At 44.6% G+C, this 26,121-nt stretch overlaps 1 protein-coding gene across 6 annotated transcripts in view; it reads right to left on the bottom strand.

The window, feature by feature from the left end:
• Positions 1–14,262: 14,262 nt before the first annotated feature.
• NFATC1 (nuclear factor of activated T cells 1) overlaps positions 14,263–26,121 on the bottom strand; it is a 116,295-nt gene continuing 104,436 nt past the window's right edge. For all 6 annotated transcript variants that reach the window (XM_075745190.1, XM_075745192.1, XM_075745194.1 and 3 more), the window contains one exon: positions 14,263–16,851. In XM_075745190.1, coding sequence (XP_075601305.1) covers positions 16,802–16,851 — 50 coding nt within the window. In that variant the 3' untranslated portion in view covers positions 14,263–16,801. The remainder of the gene's footprint in view (positions 16,852–26,121) is intronic.

Genomic DNA, 26,121 nt, shown 5'->3' with positions numbered 1-26,121 from the left:
TTTTACTGCCAAAGTTGTTGAACATAGGGTTTATTAGTAGCACTCCAGAAGTTATCATGCTAATTAATACAATATCCAGCTGAAGGGGAAAATACGCAATCTTTTCTACTTAAATTGGAAGCAGTACCAAGACCCATCTTTGAACTGCCACTTTCCCTTGAGGGGCACAGATTTGACTCTGTTTGAATTCAGATGTGAGAGTGGAGTTTTATTTCTAAAAGGGCATCAAAGCAAAGCCAAGGTTTGGCATAGTTTTGGCCACCCACGTCTCATTTAACTTAGAAACCCATCTTTAGGCTACAGCAAATGCTTAAGCGGAGGTAAAGATACCAACTCTTGCCTTCTCACTGCTACCACTCAGTTTTTCTTTTGTGTTTTACCAACGTATTTACCACTGTGTCTACTTGGCACAATGGAGAGCCATGCAAAGAACTGTAAGTTAGCACCAGCCCATTAGCTCATGCATCCAGGCTCTGTGCACACAGCAGCAAAGGTTTCAAAAGCAGTATAGACCTGGTCTGCTATGCCCACTGGAATAAGTCACACCTCTTGGAAAAGTTCAGCTTTGGGACAAGCCTAGCTAGCGGCTTTTCACTGTGCACCATCTCTGGATGGAGCAAAGGGTCAGACTATGGCTGAACCTTGCACACACAGCCAACAGAGCAAGGACAGGATGACAGAGCTAAGGTGACTTTCTATTGTTCTCTGCCTGTTGTCTCCAGGCAACAACCAAACTTCTTAAATGGGCCCTGACAGCTTTTCCGTGGATAAGCACCTCCCTTGCGAAGTCAGCTAGATTCTCTTGACAGCTACGCATCTATGGGAATGAAGAGATCTGGACAGGCAAGCTGAACTTTTTCTGTGTGGTGTACTCTGATGTTTGGCTTTCAATCTAATTTTCAGTTAATACTAACAGATTTGGGAAGACTTATAAAACTTGATATTCTGAGGCATAAACCACTTTCTTGCTATTTAGTATTGATCTAGGATTTTCACAAATGGCAGGAATTTGCTGGCTGCAGAGCGTCTGTGTGCCATCCTTTCCAATGTCACTTGTGGACGCCAAAAACAAGACTGCGGGACCACTAAATGGTATATTTCTATGTTCCTTTCTGCTTTAGTGCTCATCTCGCTATATTCCACTCAATGTTGACTTTCATAATACAACCTCCTCTGCCAGGAGTGGATTATATTGGCTACTTAAGATCTTCCAGGACTTCATGAGGTCTCCCACACAATGATGTCCCAATTTTCCCATTTCCCGTTCCACTCCAATTAGCTCTCTGGGCTCATTTCTGTACACATGGTCCCATTTCTATTTCCTGACCACTGTTTTGAAGCTGCCTCCCTAGTTAAGTCTGGCTCCTGGGCTCTTCTCTCTTCCTGCACAGTCTTCTGGGCTGGTCACATTCCAACCTGCAGACAAGAAACTTTTCAAGACAACTATCCCCTTTTCAGTTCTGCAAAAAAAACCCCTAACAACCACCAAACCCCTTCTCTGTTCAGCATCGCAGAACAGGCCGATACAGTTAGGACCACAGGGTTAATTATATTAGGGGAGGGTAGGGTAAGATTGGTGTTCCCGAGAAAAGCAAGGTGCTGGAGAAAGAGGAGTGTGGCTTAGTGTTGCTATTTCACAGCTGGTTGAGTGAGAACTTGGCTCTATTCTTCCCAGCCTAAGAAGTAGGGGCAGGAGCCCCAAGGCACAGAGACTGGCTTGCCAGGTCTTTTAAATCGGGAGCAGGAGGAGCTCCTTCCCCTCTCTGCCTCCTTCTCCTGTTGGGGAAACTCCTTGGGGTGGTGCTTGGTCTCCTGCAACTCTTCTCTTGCTGCTGCAGCTGCCCTGGAAGCCCCCAGACATTCCCAGCAGAGTCTGGATGGCTGCTTTGGTGACAATCTGGGCTCAATTTAATGAGAATGTTCACGTTCACTTGCTATGCTGGCGGCACGCCAGCATATTTTCTTGAGGCACATAAGAGAGAGAAGGGAAATGGTGATTTTTAACAGGGTTTTTTTTTTTTTTTTCATCGAGCCAAACCTGACTGGAATTTCATGGATGAAAGAAAAGGCACTTCTCTAGCCCAGGGGCTTTGTCCCTGCCAAATTATAAGGGCCTGCTGCAAACAATGGAGGTGTTAGAGCTTCTAAAAAAATAAAAATGTTGAAAGAATCTTTTATAACGGAAAATATTAGGCAACCTAAATCTTGGGCCAGCTGGTAGCGGGCAGTATAATATAAGCTCTCTGGAGGAGAGTTGTGCAAATAATGGATTTTCAGAATTTCTCTTCTCCCACTCCCCCCCTCCAAGTCTGAACTATTTTAGCTATTTTGTCCAGCTGAAATTTTTTGCCAAATTCAGCCAGTTGCTATATTCTCCTCAAATTTTTCTTTTCTCCGTTGACAGGTTTCTTGTAAAAACAAACCCATTCTCCCACCTCCAGTTTGGAATTACGGCCTTCACCAGTGACACAGTTAGGAAGAAATCTGCCTGTGGTCAGCTCCTTCTTTTTTTGCTACGCTCTTGTTGGAGGTCACACGTTACAGTAACCAAGCTGGCCTGATGGCTGTGCCTGGCAGTGCGCAGGGGAGGTTTTCCATTAGTCTCCACCATCCCCGGATCGGCCTGTGCTGGGCTGAGAGCCTTCGCACAGTGTGGGGCTAGAGGTTCATTAGGTTGTGGTTTTCAGGCTGAGTCTTCACTGGACTAGTTTGTAATGATGATGTTTCTGGTGTCAACTGCAGACCAGATGTTGCACCTCGGTGCTGTGCTGCTGGAGGGGAGAGCTTTGCAGCGACACAGGCGGTGGGAGGCTTTGAGAGCTCAAAGTCATTGATCCCACGGCGTTTCTTGTATCCATGCAGGTGTTAGCCATGGTGTCCAGGCCAAATCCCATTCTGGCACATCACCAGCTCTGGCAGTTTACCTACTTAAAATTACTTCCATGCTTTTAATTGCAGGACTTGTTCATCACTTCCTTTCCATAGCTACAGATGTGTGCATTAGGGAGTGGCGGATGTCTGCTGCATCCCTACCCTGCTGCTTCAGGGGACAGTGAAACCATCCTCATGTGTGCAATCTCTGACATCCCTTGATCCCTTGGGATAAGCAGCAGCCCCATGCACAGGGTTGGAGTGGAGCTGCTCTGTAGCACTGGACAGAAATGACAGAGACCCAAGGTGAAGCTGCAGCAGGCCTGCCCATGGTGGTGGGGCACTATAAATGTATTTAAACAAGCTGCCTGAGCCCTAAAATGTGGCTCCAAACTAATGAGATTCGGTTGTTTGGCAGTGGCAGACACTGCCTTACTTTCAGAGGCTGCTTTATGACTGTTAGTGTAACATAGCCCTTCCAAAACTTTACTTTCCTTTCCTTTCCTTTCCTTTCCTTTCCTTTCCTTTCCTTTCCTTTCCTTTCCTTTCCTTTCCTTTCCTTTCCTTTCCTTTCCTTTCCTTTCCTTTCCTTTCCTTTCCTTTCCTTTCCTTTCCTTTCCTTTCCTTTCCTTTCCTTTCCTTTCCTTTCCTTTCCTTTCCTTTCCTTTCCTTTCCTTTCCTTTCCTTTCCTTTCCTCTTTCCTTTCCTTTCCTCTCCTTTCCTCTCCTTTCCTCTCCTTTCCTCTCCTTTCCTCTCCTTTCCTCTCCTTTCCTCTCCTTTCCTCTCCTTTCCTCTCCTTTCCTTTCCTTTCCTTTCCTTTCCTTTCCTTTCCTTTCCTTTCCTTTCCTTTCCTTTCCTTTCCTTTCCTTTCCTTTCCTTTCCTTTCCTTTCCTTTCCTTTCCTTTCCCTTCCCTTCCCTTCCCTTCCCTTCCCTTCCCTTCCCTTCCCTTCCCTTCCCTTCCCTTCCCTTCCCTTCCCTTCCCTTCCCTTCCCTTCCCTTCCCTTCCCTTCTTCCCTTCCCCTTCCCCTTTCCCCTCCTTTCCCCTTTCCTTTCCCCTCTCCTCCCTTTTTTCCTTTCTCTTTCCTCCTCTTCTCTTCTCTTCTCTTCTCTTCTCTTCTCTTCTCTTCTCTTCTCTTCTCTTCTCTTCTCTTCTCTTCTCTTCTCTTCTCTTCTCTTCTCTTCTCTTCTCTTCTCTTCTCTTCTCTTCTCTTCTCTTCTCTTCTCTTCTCTTCCCTTCCCTTCCCTTCCCTTCCCTTCCCTTCCCTTCCCTTCCCTTCCCTTCCCTTCCCTTCCCTTCCCTTCCCTTCCCTTCCCTTCCCTTCCCTTCCCTTCCCTTCCCTTCCCTTCATTGTTAAATCTATCCTGAGACAGGTTGAGCCAAATTTTCAAACAGAATATTCAGGTCTTCTGTTTAGGGCTTTAAGTGAATGGTGAAGTGCGAGCATATATTATTATAGAGCCCATAAACTGCAGGACCGGACAGATAATGTAGGTACCCACGTTCAAAAACAGAATACTGAAATTTTTACAAAGAAAGAACTATTAAAGCAAATGAATCCCTGGTGACAATTTAAAGTGAAGCAAAACACCTAGCGTGAATGTAATCGCTTTATATTGGTGGTGGCGTTGCATCTTGGTTGGAGGCTGTTCCTCCGCAGTGAGCCACAGTCAGTGAGGCCTTTGTTCACATCTAGCGCAGCATAAACTGAGCTGGGCAAACTCTGGCTTGGGTTACGGCCCCGCAGCCACAGGGATTTCCATCAGGGCAGGCTTGGATCCACCGCGCTTAATCGCATTGGCAGAGCAAGGAGGACTCGAGACCACCGGGAATGAAGGTGCTGCTCGGAGCTTCAGTAACGTCTGTAAAGTTCAGCCACGCGGGAGTGAAGGAGGGTTAAACCAAAACCTCACATTCAGTGATTTGGCAGTAAACATTCTATGCAACCAAGGCTGAAATACTAGTTTTTCCATTGTCCTGACTACATAGCCACTTGAAACATTGGCTCCCTTTTCTTTTAAATCTGGGAACCAGGGTGCATTCCCTGTCCAAAGCTCTGGACAGAAAACTCCTTCTGAAGCTTCCTTTTGCTGTTTGAAATCACGATGGAAACTACACAGAGGAAGGATTGTGCTGTAGCTATGGGCCTTCTAAAACAATTGCTTCATGCATAAATATTGATAGCGCTGACTTCTATTTTTACATAGCATAACTGAAAAAATATACATATAAAACTTAACAAAGAATATCTTCCTAAAATAAGGAGCAAAACTAACCTCAAGTATAAACAGCAACGACAAGAAAAAAACCCCACAAAATAAAATAAGAATTATCTTGGAGCATGTTCCTTTCTATTTTTTCAATCTTTTATCATTATTCTGTCTGTGAGTAAAGCCTTGACAAGGCTTACTTTGGGAATCTTTAGGGCTGTGTAAATATGTATCGTTGCTAGGTTGTGAAGCATCCCAGCTCCACGCGACACAAGCCGCACACGTTAGCAGGGTAGGAATAAAGCTAGCAAAGGCCACAGGATCAGGCTGAGCAGAGGCTAGGTCTCTCTCACAGTGATCTTGACAGCTGGAGAAGTCAGCCGTTGGTAATGGCTCAATTCCTCCTGGTAGGAGATGCAACCCTCCCCAGGGAGGTGCACCCATTTGTGTGCAGGAGTGCGTGGCAGGGACACCTGCTTTGGGTAGTATCTGGTCTAGGAACTTGCAATACAGTAAGACTAGAAACAGCAATATTTATACTAAATACCTTTGCTAGTATCTTTCCAAACACGATCATTGCCCCTGCACATTTCCTCTTAACACTGCTCAGTGCCCTCCAGGTTGCAGTCTGGGATATTGCAATGATCAAAGGACAGGATTTGGCCTCACCAGTTTGGTCCATTTGGGCAGCAGAGAGCCTTCCTGAGCCTTGTCAGCTTCACTGGTTGGAGAAAGTCGCCAAAAGCCTGATGACAGTCTATACAGTAAGGTCTCCTTGACTCCGTGTCTGCTGAGTGACTGACTGGTCACTCTTCTATTGCCTACCTGGCAGCGTGTGTTAAAGCCTTTCACTGGTGCTTCTGGTTTCTCCACTTGCATGTATCTCTGAGTGCTTTGCACCATCCGAAATGAGACCCCCTCCAAGAGCCAGTGTGCAAACAGCATGTTTCCGTCTCCAGATTTGTCTCTTCAGGATTCAAACCAGTAGAAGCCAGAAGCAGGAAATTATGGAATTGCCACCACTGTGCTCCCTGTGACATGCAGATAAGTTGCTGACCTGCTGAAGGAAGAGGAACAGATTGGGAGGCCATTGGGAGCAGGCATGACCTCAGACCCACAAGTTCAGCCAATCGTTCCAGGTCAGGAGGGGTGGCTGATGGGCCTGGCAATGCTGATAATTAGCATCTATGGGCCTATGTACACAGCCAGATGGAGCCTGGAAATCAGGTGGGATGAGAGTGATGCAACTGCACCTTCTCTAAAGAGCCAAGATGGGGCTGGGGCACATGGACTTTTTTCTTCTGCAAGGCAGTCAAAGTGCAGTGCATGTAGCTACTGCACTAACCCTTTGTTTGACTCCAATAAGCCAGTTGTCCTCTATTCCCTTTACCCCCTCAGTGTTTCTTGCACAACATAACTTTGATCATAAAGCTCTGGAGAAGCAGGATTTTGAGCCCAATTCTGATCTCACTTATTCTGGCATAATTCAGGACTAACTACAGTTGTACTTGTAGAAGATCAAAATCAGTTCAGTTCCTTTTAACTGGGCAAAATTTATGCTCTGCACAAAGAAGAAAATAATCAAAGATGTGAACAATAGAGCCAGCTGAAGAAAGACCTTTTTTTCTTTCTCCTCCAAAGTTCAATATTTTTTTGGCTAGCTCTTTAACTAATTGAAAAAATAGTTTGGGGGTGGGGGGGAATCCCACAGTACCTAAACATTTGGCATTATGATGCAAAATTTTATAGAAGAAAACAAAAATTGGAAAACTCCCATCAGCTGAAAATAGTACTGATACCGTCTCCAGTGGCAACTTGTATTATAAGACAGAATATGGCAATGCTAGGATGTGTGGTTTCATTTATTAAAGAGCACTGACTGAACTCCATTGTGCTATGTCAAGTGGATATTCAGAAGACAGAGCTGAAAAATGCTGTTCTTCCCATCCTGATGTAGAAGGTCAGTGCTAAGGAACGTCATCCAGCAGGCAAAATTTTGCACACAGGCCTGAACCTCTAAAGCTACCATGCTCAGTAAGCTACAAAGAAACCAGGAGCTAAAAAAAGCCCTCCAAGGGACTGCATCATGCTGTGACTGTTATCCTTGCAGGTCTGGTTTCAATGCGCACAGCACCTAGGACCCCTGAAGTACGAACCCTCCTCTGATCTTTGTGGTTGCCTGGGGGTGTCTGGACCCTGAGCAGCTTGCCAGGATACATGCAAAGCTTTTTGTGCTGACAGCACAGCCAGTGAACTAGGGAAGCTGTTGACGTGGTGCCTTGCCAAAGTATGTCTGCATGCCAAGCAACAGGCAGCCATGGTGGGAGAAGACGGGAGGAGAGAGGAACCCCAGGCACTGACTGGGTTTATGTTCCAGCTGAGTATTGGTCCAGATTAACTGCACATGTGACCACAAAGGCTTAAACTTGTTCCTTGTCATGGTTATGAAGTGTGGCTGTGAGGCATGAAAAATCCTAGAAACAAAGATATTTAGAGCCTTCACATAATCACATAATCACAGAATCACAGATTGGTAGGGATTGGAAGGGCCCTCTAGACATCATCTAGTCCAACCCCCCTGCTAGAGCAGGATCACCTAGAGCAGGTTGCACAGGATCGCATCCAGGCAGGTTTTGAGTATCTCCAGAGAAGGAGACTCCACAGCCTCTCTGGGCAGCCTGTTCCAGTGCTCAGTCACCCTCAAAGTGAAGAAGTTTTTCCTCATATTCAGACAGAACTCCCTGTGTTCCAGTTTGTGCCCGTTGCCCCTTGTCCTGTCACTGGGCACCACTGAGAAGAGTCTGGCATAGTACAGTCCAGTGCTGTGTCATACAACTCACTGTGTTTAGTAAATGAGAAGCTTTACGTGCAGTCAGCCCTTCCAAGCACATTAAAGAAAGGCCCAAAGAGACTAAAATCTTGATTTCTTGGATCAAAGAATTCCAAGGGTTTTGACCAAGTACCATGCCAGCTGCCAGGACCACGCTGGTTCTCCAGCAGCTCAGCAGCATTTGGCAGTGTGTCCATGGGAGCCGGTGGCAGGAGAGGTCCCCTGAACTGGGAGGCAAACATGGGGACACTTCTCTTCTGCGAAGTGCCCTCAAACTGGGGACGCCTGACCGAGGCAGCCACAAGAGTCCGGATAAAGCACTAGCTTGTAAAACCACAAACCCCAGGGCCAGGCTGCCTCAGTGTCTTTCCTTTCAACCTGAGCAGTTCAGACACATTAGGCTGATAAAGATCTGCCTAGAAAGAAAAGGTCTTTCTGTGCTTTCCATCACCCAGCAGAGCTGTGGGGAGCGATACTCTGCAAGACCGTGCTGTAATCTGCATCGGGACTGAAGTGCGTCAGCAGACAGCGTATGGTGTGATTGTTATCCTGCACTTCACAGCCCTGGCTGTGGGGGAAGGAAATGTTGGGGTTTTAGGTCAACCGCTGGGCTAGTAGGTAGCAGTGATAAGTGATGTGCTGTCACTGCGCTTGACCACTGCTTTAGAGCTCAGATAGCGTACTTGAATCACCAGAAATGTGCGCACTTCAGCCACAAAAATGTTTTAGGGACGCATTGTGTTATATAAGAAGCTATTTAACGTTATTAGTCAATTAAACACACTGCTTAACTCTTTAGGCCTATAGAGCTCATACAGGCCACATACATGTGAACCGCAAATGTAACAACCATTTTCCATTATTATTTTTAGCAACAAGTTTTACTTCTCTACTTATCTTTTGGTACACCCACGTATTTTAGAATGTGTAGACCAAAATTTTTTTACTGGATCTAAGCTTTTATTGTGCTCTTTACTATGTGGTGACCTCCTTCACTGATACATCCTGCTAACGCAGTGGTTCCTGGCCCTCTTGGTCGCTGGCAGCAATACCAAGGGGTTAATCTGCTAACGGCAGCATCCCTCTCTGCAAGCTGGAGTAACTGCCGGAGACGCCCTGGCACCCTGTGCCCGTGAGCATTGCTAGAGGTCTGTGGTGCCTGCTACCTTACATCAAAGCAAGATGGTCATAGCTATTTAATCACCACACGAATGTTCACTTGATCATCTGCAATGAAGGTGGTGCTGGGTATGGGCCAAGTATGTCACCATTGTGGTTCAGCGGGCACGCAGTGCTGTGGGGAGAGCAGCACCTGGCTCCTGCCCTGTCCCTCCCACAAGCACCCGCGTGTGCGTGCTCGTGCTCTACGGGTTAAACCCTGAAACTACTGACTTTCTAAATTGTGAGTGAGAGTTTTCTGATCTTGTTTGCTACTCTTGAAATCGACTTTCTAAAGCATCGATGGCAATGTGCACTGCAGGGAAAACTGAACCAGAAACTCCTACGCCGGCCCGCGTCTTCATATAGATGCTCCGGTTGTCATTTACATAGCTGAGGTCAGCAGGAGTCATGTGAGTGGCTGCACCAGAGCACCCCAAAACCACCTTCGTTCTCCCAGAGGCAATTCCCTGCTGAAAGGGTGGTTTTGCTCCCGAAGATAAGGAGGGACAGGGAAACGGTGCTGGGGTTCCGCCCCACAGCTTCTCTGCCCATACCATGCTGTTCAGTTGGAAAGTTAGAGAGAAAAGAAGATGAGTTTTCATACACCCACCCGCACAGACTCATCCCAGGAGTCAGGCAGAGCTCGCTCCCTCCCACGCACTGCTGTTGCTGTGCAGCCTTGGCCCTGGAGCCCCTTCACCCGTCCCCCCATGCTGCTGGATGGAGAAACCACCATAAACCTGCTTTAATTGCTCTGACCTGCACAGGTCTAAAGGAGGGTGATGGGCGGTCTCCCTGGGGCACGTCCCTGGGGGCACACTGGCCCAGGGTTTGTTTCCACAGGTGCACTGATGTGTGGCTGTTCTCAGCCCACGCCTGGGCAGGCCCACACTCGGCCCTGGCTGGGGCAGCACAACCAGGGACCCAAGGGCTGTGCTGCGGTGCGTCTCCCCTCCCTGCCCAGCCTGCGACGTCGCCAGGAGGGAAAGACCCATGGCTCCTGCTGCCTTGCCGGCAAGCAGGTTAGTACCATGTGGTGCTTCTCCTCCTCCCTGTGCCTCTCCTGCTCCTTACCCCCCAACACACTTTTTTTGGCAACACCATTACCAGCACTAAATTATGGGATTGCCAAGGATTTGTCACACACAAGCCATGGCAGGGGATGGAGCCTTGCTGGGCAAGCTGGTTGCAGTGGGTTAGAGCAAGAGGCTCGGCACCCCTTCCCTGGCACTGCCCGTCCGGCAGCGGGAGCGGGGAGCACTCGGCTGGCGAGGTCCTTCACAAGGTCCCTTGAACTAAAACCCCTGTATCACCAGCAACGAACTCTGTCCCCTTCATGCATGGACCCAGTGTCTCAGCCTCTTGCTGCCGGGTACTTTGCAAGGAGCTCATGAGTGTCTCAGCCTCTTCTTGTGCAGGGTACTTCGCAGGGAGCTCACCACTGGGCTGGAGCCATCCTGGTATGCCAGTGAGGCAGACAGGGTTAAAAACCAGAGGAGTGGCTGCCTGTGCATGGAGTGGGTGGAAAGCACAGGAGTAATTCATTCAATACACCGAAAGGTGTGGGCTCAATTTGGTATTATCATCCGACTAAGGCCAATCTGTTTTATAGGATAAAATATACAAGAAGCTTACAGTAAAAATATAATAAAAGGAAGAGATTGCCAGGAGGATGAGAGCATTGGGCTGGATCAGCTCGGCCCAGGCAGCAGCCCTGGAAGGGGGCCAGGGAGGCAGGAAAGATCCATGAGGAGTTTCCTGCAAAGAAACCATTCAAGAAATTGGGCAGAGGCAGTACGCATGTGACGCCTGTGCAGCTCTGCTTGGGTGGAGGGGGAGCCATCGTCTGGGAAAGCAGCCCAGCCCAGAGATTCGGAGGGGAGTGAGAGGGAAAGAAGGTGCAGTTTGGATCAACCTGACCCAGAATAATGTGGTTTGTATTTTCTAAGCAGAAAATAAAATAATAACGTCCCTCCCCCAAAACTAAGTAGAGCAGAAGATTTCATGTTGTAGGAAATGTCATTTTTCCTATTAAAAAACAAAACAAAACAGACCAGAAAAACCCCAAACCTTGCAGTTAAAAAATTCCTGCCAAGCACTGAAACATTTTCTGGTGAGGTCCAGAGGTGTCTGCTCTCCCCTTGTTACATGGAACTGGTGTCACTAGAATGTCCCTCAGCTGGATGGGAACAGCACTGCATTGAATTTTGGGACCCCCCCACCATGGGTGTTCTTGGAGATTTCACACCACAGAACTGAGTTTGTAAATGTAACCAGTGCAAGGCCTAACAATGCATCGGAAAATGCAGAGTCTGTTCTCTGGGGAGCTCCCAGTGTGGCAGATAAACAACCTCTCAGCCGGTGAGTCCCCACGCCCCTGTCCCAACCATCCTGATGGCTGGTGGGCATGGGATGGTCGTGGAGCTGGCAGAAACCCCTGTGAGGAAGCCAAGAGAGTGACACCAGCAGAGGCAAAGCCACACTCAATTCAGGTGCCAAGGGCTTGCTTACAAACACCTTCAGCATCATGGGTATGTGGTGGCCCCAGCAACACATGTAGGGCACCCCCAAGTTGGGCAGGAGGAGTGATGGCCAAGGGAGATGCCTACAACAGCTCCAGACGGTGCCCGACTGCCCGGCTGGGCGGCTGCTCCCACTGGAGCAGCTATGGACCAGTGAAGTCAAATCAGTGAACTGGCCATCAGGCTGAGACTAAGCGCTGGGCTAGGATCAGCTCTGCCACCGATACCCACTGTCAGTGTTTGCTATATTATTTTTGACCCAAAAGTCCTCTGTCAGCGGTGCTAGAAACAGGCTGGGTACAGGAGCTGCGGGTGCAAAACTAATTCAGAAGAGGTGCTGGAAACTGATGCTGACGGCATATTTGGAAACTCTTTCCCCTAGCTGAAAAAAAAAAGAAAGGGATTTCCTAAAATGACTGAAAATGAATTTGCCACATCTGCGAAGAGTGGCTTGTGGGTTGCCTGTCCCTGAAAGTAGCTAAGGAAGCGCTACAGTCAGCAACTTTTCAGTTTAAATGACAAAAGCTAATGTGCCTATGGGCGACGGCAAGTGCCAGGTATGCTACCAGTTGCCTTAAATCCTGAAAACGCAACCATTTGAATTGTTAAAGCTCCATAAGTTTGCATAGTCCAAAAATACAGTCTCTTTGGCCAAAAAAAAGCTGGTTTTGGAATCAAGAATGGCTTGTAATTAAAGCCAACAGTATGAGGATCTGTAACTGATCTGCTCTGAACAAATTATTTGGCTACCTGAAAAGAAGAGAATCAAAACCTTTTCATTTTTTTGGAAAGAGACACAAGGAAGAAAAACATTAACTTGCTGAGAAAGAGGAAACACCACAGGCAAATTAACAAAGGCAAACGCTTAACCTCCGTATTGGACAAGTGTGTGCAAAGGTGGAGAAGATGGGACTCGCTTTAGTTTGACGAAGAGTCCAATCTGCTTATAACATAAAATTAGACCATTTTTTTTAAAAAAAAAAGCTACAGAAACAAAGATCTTATGTGATTGACTTTAACACTGCTCTCTAATATACTTAATGAGAGGGATTTTGTTTTATTTTTACTGAGACAAATTCAATAGATTTACAGTGATGAATGCAATAAAATTACACACATGGTGAAGGAAAGCTTAGCTTCAAGGCAGTACAGCTCTATCCAAGAAACTTAACTCCTTGAAATTTGCGATTTTCAGCTGGAAAGGAAAAATCTCAAAGGCATGACTCCAGCAAGGCTATTTAGTCAAACAGTACCAGATGGATGTGTGGGATTCACCTTCTGCTTTGGTTATGAATGAAAGTAGTCAGCTAGGAGTTTGCTAAAGGCTATTTTGCTTAAAGAAGTCTGGTCAAGATGTGGTTAATGTAGCCGTGCTTGGGTCTGCTGTACTTTGAGGGGGGGATGTGTGGAAATGAGAAGGAAAGGAAGTTTGGAGGAAGCCAGGTAGCACAATGACTGAAGTATGTTGCTTGAATGAATTCAGTTTGTGACCAGACATTTTGCTTTGGTACAAAATTATTCCATGGTCTCCGGGAAACATAGGGAATTTGTGACTGAGTTTTCAGTATTTTCCTTTTTCCACGCACCTCACCAACAATACGGCTCACGCTGTCCGCATGAGGAGTAAATATCACTATTTCCACCCTCCAGACAGGGAAGCAGAGGAAGAGCATTTCAACTGACCTCTAAAGAGCAGGGCCATGTCTGGGTTTTAATGGGCTTGGAGCATCTGCCTCTCCTTAAATCGCAAGGGATTCAGTAGCAGCCCCAGGGAAGCCAGGAGTGACAATGAGCAGGGTGGGTCACCCTGTACTCACAGGAAGACAAACCCAAGGCAGAGAAAGGTCTTCATTCAACAAACACTTAAATGCATATTTGTGTCTCCTTGAGGAATTTTTGAAACGTGTTTAAACACTTACTTAAATCTGGACTGCTGTAGTAGGCATGCTGTCGTGCTTATATACTTCATAACTTGCCTTTGGTCTGGAAAAATCGAAGCAGCTCAGGTTTTTCCAGCGTTTCTGTATGATTTGGCCTATCAGGTGCCACATGTCGGTATATACAAAGGCACCACCTGATGAGGTGACTAGAAACCCAGACCCACATTCAGCCCATCTTTGACTAAGCTGACACCCTCCTGTTGCCCCTTCTCCTTCAGGGCAGAGCAGTGGGGGCATTCAGGGGGTAGGACCCACCACACAGATCAGATCCATCATACAGATCCATCGCACATACGCAGCTCATGGCAAGCCATCCCCTTCTGCCAGGCTGTGGGCAGCCCTCCCGTTGCAGGGCTACAAAAATGTCTCTCTGTGTGTACTGCACTGAAGACCACAGATCCAAAGCCTACCCTTAGCAACCCACACATTTCAGAAATAGTTCCAGGGAGAGCAAAGGAAACTGTTGTCCAAGCAATATATACACTTTCTTGCATGATTAATAAGGTAGTTTGTTTCACTGCTTAAAATTCATCCAGAGGGCTCTTTTTAATAGTCAGAATCATCCCTGGCAAAAGTATTTTTGAACATACTGATAAGGACTACACTGTAAGTTCAGAGCGTTGTGGCTTCTTGGTTTTGCTTTGTTTTCAAAAAGGGTTGATGAAAACCATTATGATAAACTGACAGCAACAATCATAACACGCATATAAAAACAAGATAGCAGTCTCATACGGGAAATATTTCTGCTTTCATTTTTATTTTATGAATACATATACAAGAGATGCATAATCTTCCATTATCCAGGCTTAAAAGTAACAGATTGGTGTGGTTTTTTTTCCAAAATAGCTTAAGAGGAAAATAAAAATAAGGATGAAGGAGGTGCAACATATCCAAACCATACAGTTGAAAACTTTGCTAAAATTACTGCTGAAATGTGAACATGTGGAGGGTGTGTCTGTCTGTGTGTGTGTGTGTGTGTATCATTGTCCTGTATTGTAAAAGCCTCACCGAAGGTATTTATGTATATGAATAAAAATATCCTTTGGCATAACCAGAGATTCCTCCACGCACACTTTGTTGACATTTCTGAAATACTGAGAGAATAAAATCTGAGAATTATATCATATATCATTTTCTCTCCTTGGCAGCAATGACTTTAAATGCAAGGGGGAAATGAAGAAGAGTCTGGCTGACAAGAGACTTTACTTCCATACTAAGATGGTTATATTAGCAGGATGCAGCAGGATGCAAACAGCTTCAAATAGAAGAGATGGAGATATATATTTTTATATATATATGTATATAACGTAAAAATGCTTATTTTATATGAGAAAGGAAGATTTGTCAAGATAACATAAAATGAACCACTCTAAGACTAGCTTCCAGCAAAACATTTTGCTTTATTGGTTCTATTTTCTAGCTACAAGTCAAGCTGACATCTGTCAAGCTTTTTAACTTTTCATATGGCAGTCTATAAGAAATGTTTCATGCAATGTCTACAATGCTAAATACAGGGTAAATAACTAGGATTAAACAGGTTATTATAAGGACCAGTAACAGCGTATTATGTACATATAGCCATATTATATTCTCATGTCTTCACAGTAATGTGCAAATGTGACAAATATGGCTTTCTGGGTTGGTTTTTTTTTGTTTTTTTGTTTTTTTCCCCTAAAGAAAGTAAGACATAATTACACAGAATAATGTTTTATAACGCTTAGGAGGATTTCACCTTTTTGTGAAACCTGTTCAATCTTCATTGCATTAGGGTTAAGGAGCCACCCCAGCACGGAGGTGTAGTTCAGGTGTATTTCCAGAAGGGGGCACAGATTCCTAAGGCACAATATTAATGTTAAACATTTTTAATTTAAGTCATGCTATTTTATTTTAGTTTTGTTTTTATTTTTTTGGTTATATGAAATAATAGGTTGTTGCTAGTTATATAATAAGCACTTGATTGTAAAAATTACAATGTTAAAGGCTACACTACATGCCTACCTGTAGCTCCAGAAACATTAGCTCATCTGAAAACACACTATACAGCGCTGCATATTAAACCTTTGTGGTTTTTTGGTAATATTCTTCTTCATACATGTAGCAGAGAGTTATAAGGCTTCTGCGGAATAATAACATTATAACTGAACAAATATTTTACACTCTTCCATACTGGTATTTACAGTTACTATAACTCATATTTTGTCATTTGGTAAATAACATGTATCTTGTATGCATCCTTCTTGCCTATCTAAAGTGCTTGCTTAACTGCATGAGGAAAGAAAATGCATACCTGCTTTAGGTGCAGCAAACCCTCAAAAGAAGTAGCTGAAATACTTATTGTGGATCTGAAATGCATTCTCAGAAATTGAAATTATTGCTAAATTCAGTGCCCTCACTAGGCAACCATCTATATTATTTGTCATATATAAATATATGCATATATACTAGTATGTATGTACATGCATACACATTCATCTATCATGTAAAAGATAGATTTCAATTTTTTGTCCATCAACCTTTTTTATTTTGTGCTATTCAACTCACTTGTGCTATGACTGAAGCTGGATTAAAATCAAAATCTTAACATGCTACTACTAACAACCCTATGATTTATTAGCACATAATAAAAACAATATGCAAAAGAAAGCTGAGATGATGACAAATCAGGAGGCTTTTGAAACGCACTGAGAATAAGGCAATAGGCTGTACATTACAGCAGAGGAAAAGCTGAAGAAATTCTGGAATTCATAAACACATCTTACTGCTCTCCCTACTTTGCTGCAGAGTCCTATGCTTTTTTTCCAATATCACTCTCCAGAATGCAAGCTCTATAGTTTCTGCACCTACCAACACTTTTAATGGTAGCAAATTCAAAGCTTATTAAAAATGCCCTGATGCCACAACCTGGTAAAATAAGGCACTTCCAGGGCTGTATTCCAGCGTGCCATGCCAAAAAAGATCAGCACTGGGAAGAAGCACTCAGATTTTGCTGAGTTTCCTAGTTTTGTCCCATGAAATGCGCCGTCTCGGAGCGTACTCCCTCCTCTTTCTTTTGAGATGATTTTCTTCAAAGAAGCTGTTTCATCAGTTGAAGTTGAGGAGCTACTTCTCCGTAAGCAAGAGGTAAATCTTCAGTTCCTGACATTCAGTAAGGTGGAAGATCAGAGTGGTACCAGGCAACGACTTCAGTTTATTCGGTATCTCTACTCGAGCTGACACGCCAGCTAAGTCAAAAGTGTGTGTGGATTTCATACTAGGCCTGTATGGAAAGCTATGAATGGACATTGGTACTGGAAAGGTCATTCCTTATAATTTCATTTACTGCAAAGAAAAGACAAGAGAAAAGGAATCGATTAGCATCCCCCTGCTTCAGGTGGATCTCTTCAGTACACAGTCCCCCCCCCAACTTGCATCCGTTCCTTGACAGCTTCAGCACAGCTCTGAACAGTAACTGTAACATCACGAGATAGCTTGTACAGGTTGATCGCAGTGCAAACCAGCAGGATTAACCGAGGTTATTAACATGCTAAATACCGTGTAAAACCAGGCATCACAAGAACAGCAGCATCCTGGATCCTTGATTGCATCAAACATATTTAACATTTCAAATCAGTTACAGATAAAACATGTAATTTGCTCTAGAACTGGCTCAGAAATGTAAAGCAAAGAGAAACACAGGAAATCTTAGAATAATCTACCCCTTCCATAAAAAGCCGTTTGGAAAGTATATTAGCCATGGTAAGTACTGATGGCAGAAAGCTGCCAGCCACTGAACCTGTGTATGTACAGTTGCAATGCCTACATAGAATACAACTTCACGTGCTGATTTTTTCCACTGTGGGATGGTATTAGGAAAAAAAAAAGAAGAAAAGAAACTGCTGTGTGCTTGCCCATTCCCTGGAGCTGGTAAATATATACCCTCCTTTCGTGGTGACCAACACATGTGGACATGCAGCCTTCACTCCCATCCACCCAGACAGATGGGAGAGACGAGCAAGTTAAAATGTTTGGCAAGAGTCAGAGGAAAGAATAAATAAGGTCTGCTATCTCAGCATCAGCCAGTCAGACTGCATCTCCACTGATAAAGTGTTGTTTTCTTTATTCACGAGTCTTTTTTCATTCTTTTCCCCCTCCCCTGCAGATCATCAAGCAATACATTTCCCACACTCCAATTATGTCCATTTATCAGCTTGTGATTTTTGGCAGATGGACAGGAAATGACTGAACCTGGCAAAGGCCATCTACAGTGGACTACACAACATCCCTTTTATTTCCACCCCACCTCCCTGCAGCGACTGCCACCACCTGATTTACATGAAGATAGACAAAATGCCATCACCACTTCTGAGTTTCCCTAACATTGCTGGGAGTGGGAAACACATGCCTACGTCATGGAAGCACCATGGAAAAGCCCGCGTTTTCCTTTCCTTGTGGGCTGCTGTTCACAGCCATCCGGACAACTTCACGTGTTTACTGGAAAAGACCAAGCCTGTCTAAAACCAACTTCCTGAAGCAATTAGGTTTCTTCTTGGGGTTTTTTTGGCTGGTTTTTTTTTTCTTTTCTGCAGACCTATTGCCCATTTAGTAATTACAACACATGAATCAGTCAGGATTTGTGTCACAGGTCCTGGCCACCAAAACCACTTCTACCAATGGATATGCACACAATACTTCAGAAAGGAAATATCAGTTGTATTTGTAACTACCTATTTATGGCAGCAAACTAAGAGCGGTATGGAAATGAGATGTGAAGACAAAGCAGTTCTTTCTCTCGAGAGTGCCATGGCGTTCATATTTAATATTACCAAACAGCAGAAACAAATTCAAGCAGCAAGCCCTGCTCTGTAGCAAAGACTGTCCTGCACGCATCCAAACACAGCAAGAAGCACTACTCCATTTACATGCTGCAGGACTCCGGACAGCTTTCAGGACTGAGTCTCTGCCTTGAATGCAAACAGTGCACTTCTTCTGTGGGATGATTTTTCCATGATGCTTTTGTAAAGATAGTTTCTTTGATAAACCTCTCAAAGCAACATTGGGTATGCAGCAAAAACACACAGTGGTATCTTGGTGTGGAGCGTGACAATGAAAACACATCCTCATATGGGCCAGACAGTGTCACAGTTTTGCTAACTTTCCCTCAAAGCTTCTGTTACATCACACAAAGTTAAGAGACTACTCAAGGCAATCCTCGGCCTTTGTACAGTTGGTGCTTAGAAACATTAAATAATGAATCTTCACAGCACTCCTGTAAAATGCAAACATAAGTATCACTGGTATTCCACGGATGGGGACAGGTAGGTGGAAAAGCGAAGGAGCTCCCCATCTCAGTCAGGATTTAGCATTCACATATCTCGAATGTCAGACTAATGCTATACCACATGCTGAGGTACTCTTGCTTGATTCATTCAGTAAAACTTTCAAAAGTAACATCCCCCAGCCTGCTAGCCCGTGCTTTTCCATATTAAAGCATTTAGTGAAAGTATTTTGGAAACCACTTGATGACATGAGGGTCTAAGAGCCAAAGGTCCATCTCCAAAATCAGCTTAGGCACTCAGAGGCTGCCCTTTCCAGCCACAGTAGGTACCCTCTGTCACTGAAGTGCTGTAAGACACATGGCTTACCCTAGAGATGATGTGACTTTTCCATTCAGCTAGGAGCCCAGCTGCCTTGGCTTAGCCCATTAGACCACCATGGTCCTTCAGTCACACTCTCTCCAGCTCTCAGCAGCCAAACCAATCTGTCCCCATCTGAAATCACTCGCAATTTTATTATTGACTCCAACAGGATACAGATTAGACCTTTGGCTTTATAGGTCATTTTTATTATGTTACTTTCTTAACAGAAGTGGACTTGCTCTACCTTGATGAGTAGCAGTCTGCTGTCCTTGTGTAACAACACCTGACAGCTGTTCAACAATAGTCACTAGACAATGTCAGTGTGGACTCGGGAGACAACTGAACCTCAACCAAAGTGCACCCATTGCCACCGGATCTCACAATCAAACAGAGCCAAAAACACCAAAAGGACATTCAACATCTCTCTCGTGTGGTGGCCCACAGACAGCACGGTTCAGACACAGCTCTCTCTATTTCAATGTCACTTGTACCCCTTTACCCACCACAGCATTGAAAATGCAAAAATTCCCAATAACGCAGTGGAAAAAACCTACAGAGAGGGACAAGGGTGCACGCAGAAGGCCCAGGTGGGGCAATACATGATCCAGCAAAGCAGCTGATCTTGTAGAGGCAGACCACTTGCAGACAGCACTAAACACGAGAGCTGAAAGGGGAAGTGTGCTGAGAGCGGGCTTTCCCGTGCTGCCCGCAGAGGCACCTGAGGCTGGAAGGAAAACCCTCCAGCTGGTGGGAACAGGAGGAAACCAGACAACAAGTGCACATGAAGTGCGCTGGGTGATGCTTGCTAGGTTCTGCTAGAAGGATGCTCCCCACCACCTCCAGCTGCATGGTCTAGCACTCCCATGAAGACACACCTCTCTCCCTCCAGGTCTGAGAAACAGCTGTGGAGAGAAAACTTGTTGGGGGGAAAATGCAGTTTTGGGTCAGTCAAAATGACATGAAAATACGTATTACATTTTCCAAACAGTTTCAAATGTTTTTAGCATCGCCATTTCTTATTTCAAATTCCTGGGAAATTTGCTTCTTTTAATACTCCAAAACATATTAATGATTTTGTTGCATGTTAGGAAATGTTTTATTTTGTATCAAATTGAATGTTTTAGAATATTTTGTTTGACCCAAAGCTGATTTTTTTTTCTTTTGGCAAGAAAATATCAAATATTCTTGCTGTACGTTGACCCAAGATTGTCCTTCCCAAGAGAAAATAAAAAATTCTGCTACTGAAGTACAGATCTGCTGAAGTGTCCTGTATGTCCATCTGTACCAATGTCACATCTACCACAATGGCCACTAGCCAGTTCTTTGGGAAAGAGCATAGGAACCGGGCACACCTCCAGTGATGCTTTCTCTAGTACACCTTTATTCTGCTGAAGGGCTTCGTGAGTGACAGGAAGTCTGCATCCTTGTTTCTAGTGAACTTTGATGAACTTTCTTCCATGAAGTTTTCTAATAACCTTCTGAACCTGTTTTGGCCTTCACAGTTTCCTGCAGCAACGGGTTCCACAGTTTAAGGATGTGCTGGTGGAAAAAATTATTTTTGTTTTAAATTTCTCAATAATTTCATTCATGTGTTGTGAACGAGCTGATTGTTCCCTGTTCACCATCTCTTCTTTCATCTATCACACTCCTTCCCCTTGGTATCCTCAGGGCTCCACTCGGTCCTGTATGACCACTGCAGAACTCCCCAGAGAGGTAAGATATACTGCTTGTGCAGAGAAAAGAATTGTTATTTTTCTCTTAGTTCCCACCTTTCTAACAAAATATTTATTATGTACTTGAGAAGAGTCAGCTGGTTGTTGTCTTGAATGCTCAAGTTTTGGCTTACAAACCTGTTACTACAAGAGGATTGTGTGTGCTCCACAGAACAGCAGTATTCAGTACAAGCAGTATTCTGGCCTGGGTTTGAGTTTCATTCCTCAACCAAATGCTGGTCTTTGATTCTGCTGCTGCTTGGATACGCATCCATTCACGTCTGTAGTACCATTCCAGGAGCAGTTGTGTTTTGAATGGGCGCAACATTTTTCAAAGAAAGATTGCAAAGGCTTTGCACTCATTTTTAAAACAACATAACCTGAGTACTCAAAAAGACCCATTTTATAGACAGGACAGATGAGACCCAAAGAATTATCTGGCTTGCTGGAGGCCCTACATACAGCTAAGCAGCAGATCTGGAATAGCATGCAAGATGTTTAATTTTCAATGCCTAGATTAGCACAACACTTCCCTTAAAGCGACAGGCTGATCCCTATCAGATCAAACAGCTGAGTACAATGATTTACAGCCCCTTTGTCATCAGATTTTTTTTCACTGTTTTTCTGCTGGCTTTGGGGAGGGGGGCCGCTGTCACTTTTATAGCTAACACCTACAGTTCCCCACAATGCCTTCCCTCAACTGGTATTTTCCATTGTCATGTTCAGCTTTTCCACTGACAGAAAGTAAAAAAAATAATAGTGCTGAGAAATGCAGGTAACACGTGACCTCTCTACCTGTCAAGGCGCCTGAAAGCGGAACCTTTCCTTTGCTAAACAGCAGATGCCACAGTAGCAGGATGTGGTGAGCTGTTACACCACATTTTAGTTTAATAAGGAGTTTTTTCTTCTTGAATTTAATTTTGCTTTAAAATGCCCTTGCAATGGAAATTTTTGCTTTACTAATTAGCAAAATCAGTGTCTTACCGATGAAACAGTTTGGGTTCCTGCACGGAACAGGACAACCAGATATATCTGAACAAATGTAGGTTCCATATATAGATGTGAACTTCATAGGAAATGGAGTATTTTTAACATTTGGTGGCTGTACATGGATTCCATCAACTGGCAAAACTTTAAATTTCTGCACATTTCTGCTTTCCTTGTATCTGACTACTAATACGGATAACACTGTGGCCTTTTGTTTTAATAAAAAACCTGTTCTTCTGAGGCAAAGTTCTGCCTTCCAGCTCAGATATTGATCCCACTCATATCAAAGAAGTTACAAGGTCAGTGGTGCAGGGAGTGGGGAGAAGGCACATGCAGGGCGTTTCCACAGCTGGGGAGCTCTTTGGGGCTACAAATACGAGAGCTTGGAAGACTTCATACTCCTACAGGTGAATGTTTCCAAGAGTCTGAAAAAATGGAAGGTGAGCTGAGAGCCATGGTCAAACCCACAATTATAAAGAGCTGAGTCTACAGTTTTGGGAGGGAATGATGGCACTTTGAAAAGATATCATCTCATCCCTGTTCACTTTGTTAGTGGTAACATTAAGGGTCCAGTTTCTGGACAGGTTAAGCTGCTGTCTCTTCACACATCACATGCCGAAGACTGCAGAAGTCAACGACTGCTTCTCTATTGACTTCAATTCACTTCAGCAGCATCCCAGAAAGACTTCTACAAGGAGATTGAGTAGTGGAGCTGTGGTTTTTATTTACTGTTGTGCCCCTTTCCGACCGCATGCCTGTCTTTCACAAGCAAGCTTGGCGGTTCTCCACTCCACTCTTTTTTAAGGGCCGTGACAGAGTTGAAGCAAAAGGGCAATGAGAGGTTTTGACACCTTGTGATTCACTGTACATGTATGTGTCCTTGTTCCTGCGTAAACAGCAATGGCATCAGCTCGGTTCCTTCAGGATGGTTTTTGGTTTCCTTATCAATAGGAAGAGCCACACAGCATGTTCCCAAGACATCTAGGCCTTTGGGGTTACATCAAGCTTTTTTCCACAGCTGACTAACCAACCTTTGTTTGTTACTTCATGTCCGCCTGTGACCGCTGGGGACGATTGTCTCTACCATGCAGCACAACTGAAGCAGGAGGTTTGGATGCTGTAATGCTCTCTTGCCAAAAAGGAACAAAAGCAACCTGCTCTGACTGGTGCACGTGTCATGGAAAACACAAGTAATACCAGCTGCATCTTTCAAGCTACATGTGTGAAAAGCCTGTATGAAATTATGCCTGGATTCTGCCACGTCTGGACAATAAAGCTTCATCTTTCAGATGGGTGTAAACTGCCCAAGCAATGCAGTGCCATGCTTGGATACCACATTTGGACCATGTTTGACATTGGTCAAACTGCACAGCTAGGTGTCACATTTGAGCAACCTCCAGAAAAGAGTAGCAGTCCTGAAAGCAAAACTGCCTCAGTTTGGCTCATGATTTTTGCCTTCCAGCAGAATTCACTAGCTCAGGTCGAGCCTTATGTCAGTACAACTACAGACACCCACGTCAGGGTGTCAATTCACAGTGCAGACGTACCTCTAAGTGCTCTGAATTTCTACTGCTGGCAACACGTCCCTGCTCACAAGCATTATGGAGCGGGGACTGTGTTTTCCTCTCCACTGGGTACTGCTCTGACCATGCTGTCACTATTAAGCTTATGAACAGGGACAGGGAAACAAGTTTGTAGTGAGTCTATGAGTTTGATGCTGACACCACGCTATCTGTAGTAATGCTTCGTAGTATGACGTTCACTTTGCTGTCTATAATTACTGCCCTCGGATTTTTCCACCAGCAATGCCACAACTTGCTCCACCAGGCTCCTGTGCTCTCCTATGCCCTTCCTTTCAGATGAAATGCCACATATTAGCATCACTGAGGAGGAATTCAAAGTTGCAAATGAATGCAGAGGGAGCAGAAATACAGGAGGAAAAAATGTTTTCCCTTATCTCCATGTACAGAAGAGAGAGCTATTTAAAGAGAAAAAATGGCTAAATATAGACACATATACAGTGAGTAAAGAAATGAAGCTCCTGGTATAAACTCCATCACATGAGTAAAATCCTACAGTTTTTGTCAGGGTGCCTACTTCCTCACTACTAATAAGCAGCACTCCTTTCTAACATATGAAAGCTGCAACAAACAACATAGAATTATTACTTAAATCACTGAAAAAAATAGGGCTGTCTTAGAGAAATTCTTTTTTCAAAGCTGGTAAGTATTGTCCTGTGAATAAGAAAAAAATCAGAAAATAGTGATACAAATTCCTGTGGTGCCAGCCTGTAATGTGAAACTATAGATCCCGTTAAAGCTTTCTGAATTAAAAACCAAACAAAACAAGTCTTGTGAAGCAATGGAAAATATAACTTCACACGTTCCATAAAGAAGTCAGATCTTGTATTACCTCAGGTGTCCTGGATGTGTTTAAACCTTAAACTTATTTTTATCTGTTTAATCATAATAAGCCACCACCACAGGCCATGCTATTTTTGGAGACAGCGAATAGGACAGTGGAGCAAGTGAGTGACAACAAGTAGCAGGTTTTAATAAAACATGATCCTCCCATACGAATGTCAGCTTGGCACGATGGATGGTATTGTTGTGCACGACAGCCATTAAGATGGAGTCATTTTCCTACCTGCTCTACCCTCTGCCTTATTTAGCTCAAAACCTCCAAATAACGCAAAATCTCCCACAACGGCTGCGCTGCGGAGGGCTAATGGGAAAGGTTCCTCGCTGTAGTGCGATGACAGCGCCGTACAGCAATAATTTAACTGGGGCTCTTGACTAGGTGCCCAGACTAAATGAGTCCCATCCTAAGGCACCAAAACTCGCGGGTTTGGATTTTTTTCATCCCTCCCGTATGCAACCCTGGGAACGCCCTGCATCTCTTGCTCTGCAAACACTTAGGGATGAATTCCCCGGCTGCTGGGAATTAGCACAGCAATCAACAGACCCACACTGATTCCCAGCACACTGAGGTCTAACCTTTAGCTCATTTTTACTCTCAACCTGAGGGTGGCTGCGCTTGGTTGAGCTTTTATACCAGAGAATCAGAGAGTCAACAAGAACTTTCAGTAGCCCTCACTGAGACCAACCTTGCCAGGAGCGGCTGGAATTTGGGCTGCGCAGAGGCTGCAGGATCTGCCCCGGCATGATGCAAGCCACGTTTGACACACACATACACACACGCGTGAGGGTAGGGCTGGGCAATGGACAAATAAACCACATTTTAACCAAAATTATGTGTTTACGTTCCTAAGAGCATCTGTAAGGGAAATAAAACAGACATATTTTACGTTTTACACAAAATTTCCACATGACAGAACTACGCAAATCCTACCTAAGGCAGCCAAAAGCCGAGGCCCGTACTGCTGGAAGCTTTGTGGGCACCAGTCAGGAAGGAATAAGGAAGAGCATGCACCGCTTTGCTAGAGACAACAGAAATTTGCCCCCACTATAAGAAATACAGCAATAAAAACTGATCTTGGTGATCAGTTTTAGTTTCCAGTTTAGTGCCCAACAGTAAAATAGTGCTGTCAGACCCCGGCATTCAAAACTCATGAATCATGCCCTGAAGCATGACAAGAGTGGATTCAAAATCAAAACAAATTTAAAGCAATTCTGCATTTGCCTGTTTTTAGCCTCCAGACATCTCTGGCAGTATTTATTAAACATTGAATGTAACAGAAATTAAACTTCCTTTTTTTTTTCCTTTTACTCTCATACTTCTGATCCCATCCCACAAGGTTTGCTGTACCTCACAACTAGCAGTCAACTGTGGCATGGGCAACCCTTGAAACACGAGGCTCTGAAAGCATCCTATGGCTAGAAGAGCAAGGTTAAAGCCCACCTGAGCTGGCAGCTCCTAAAGCTTACAGGCAGTGAATGGGATAGTGGGAGTGGGTCTGGACCATGCTGCAAAGCTCTGAGCCCAGCGCTGGAGGCTGCTACTTGGGGACCTCCTGCCCTGCCAAAGGAGCATCCCATGCTCACACATTCAGCACTGGTGATTTCTGCCGGCAGCTGGCACCAGCCTTTTGGACCTCATGTGGTAATCCGTATCAGTTCAGACCTTTCCATATAACACAAGAAAGGGTTTCTCCACATGCTGGGAAAGTAATAGATTAGCTTGGGAAAAAAAATAAATTCTGAGGCTACAGGAGGAAAAAGGGGAGCAAAAGAGGATCCATAATCTCTAGGACTTACTGATTTCAGAGTTTAAAAAAAAACAAATAAGACTGAATTTCTCTATCGATTATACAA

The sequence above is a fragment of the Balearica regulorum genome, chromosome 2 (genome assembly GCF_011004875.1).
Source record: "Balearica regulorum gibbericeps isolate bBalReg1 chromosome 2, bBalReg1.pri, whole genome shotgun sequence".
Classification (NCBI taxonomy): domain Eukaryota; kingdom Metazoa; phylum Chordata; class Aves; order Gruiformes; family Gruidae; genus Balearica; species Balearica regulorum.
The sequence above is the reverse complement of the archived record's forward strand: the minus strand, read 5'-3'. Positions and strand labels throughout refer to the sequence as shown.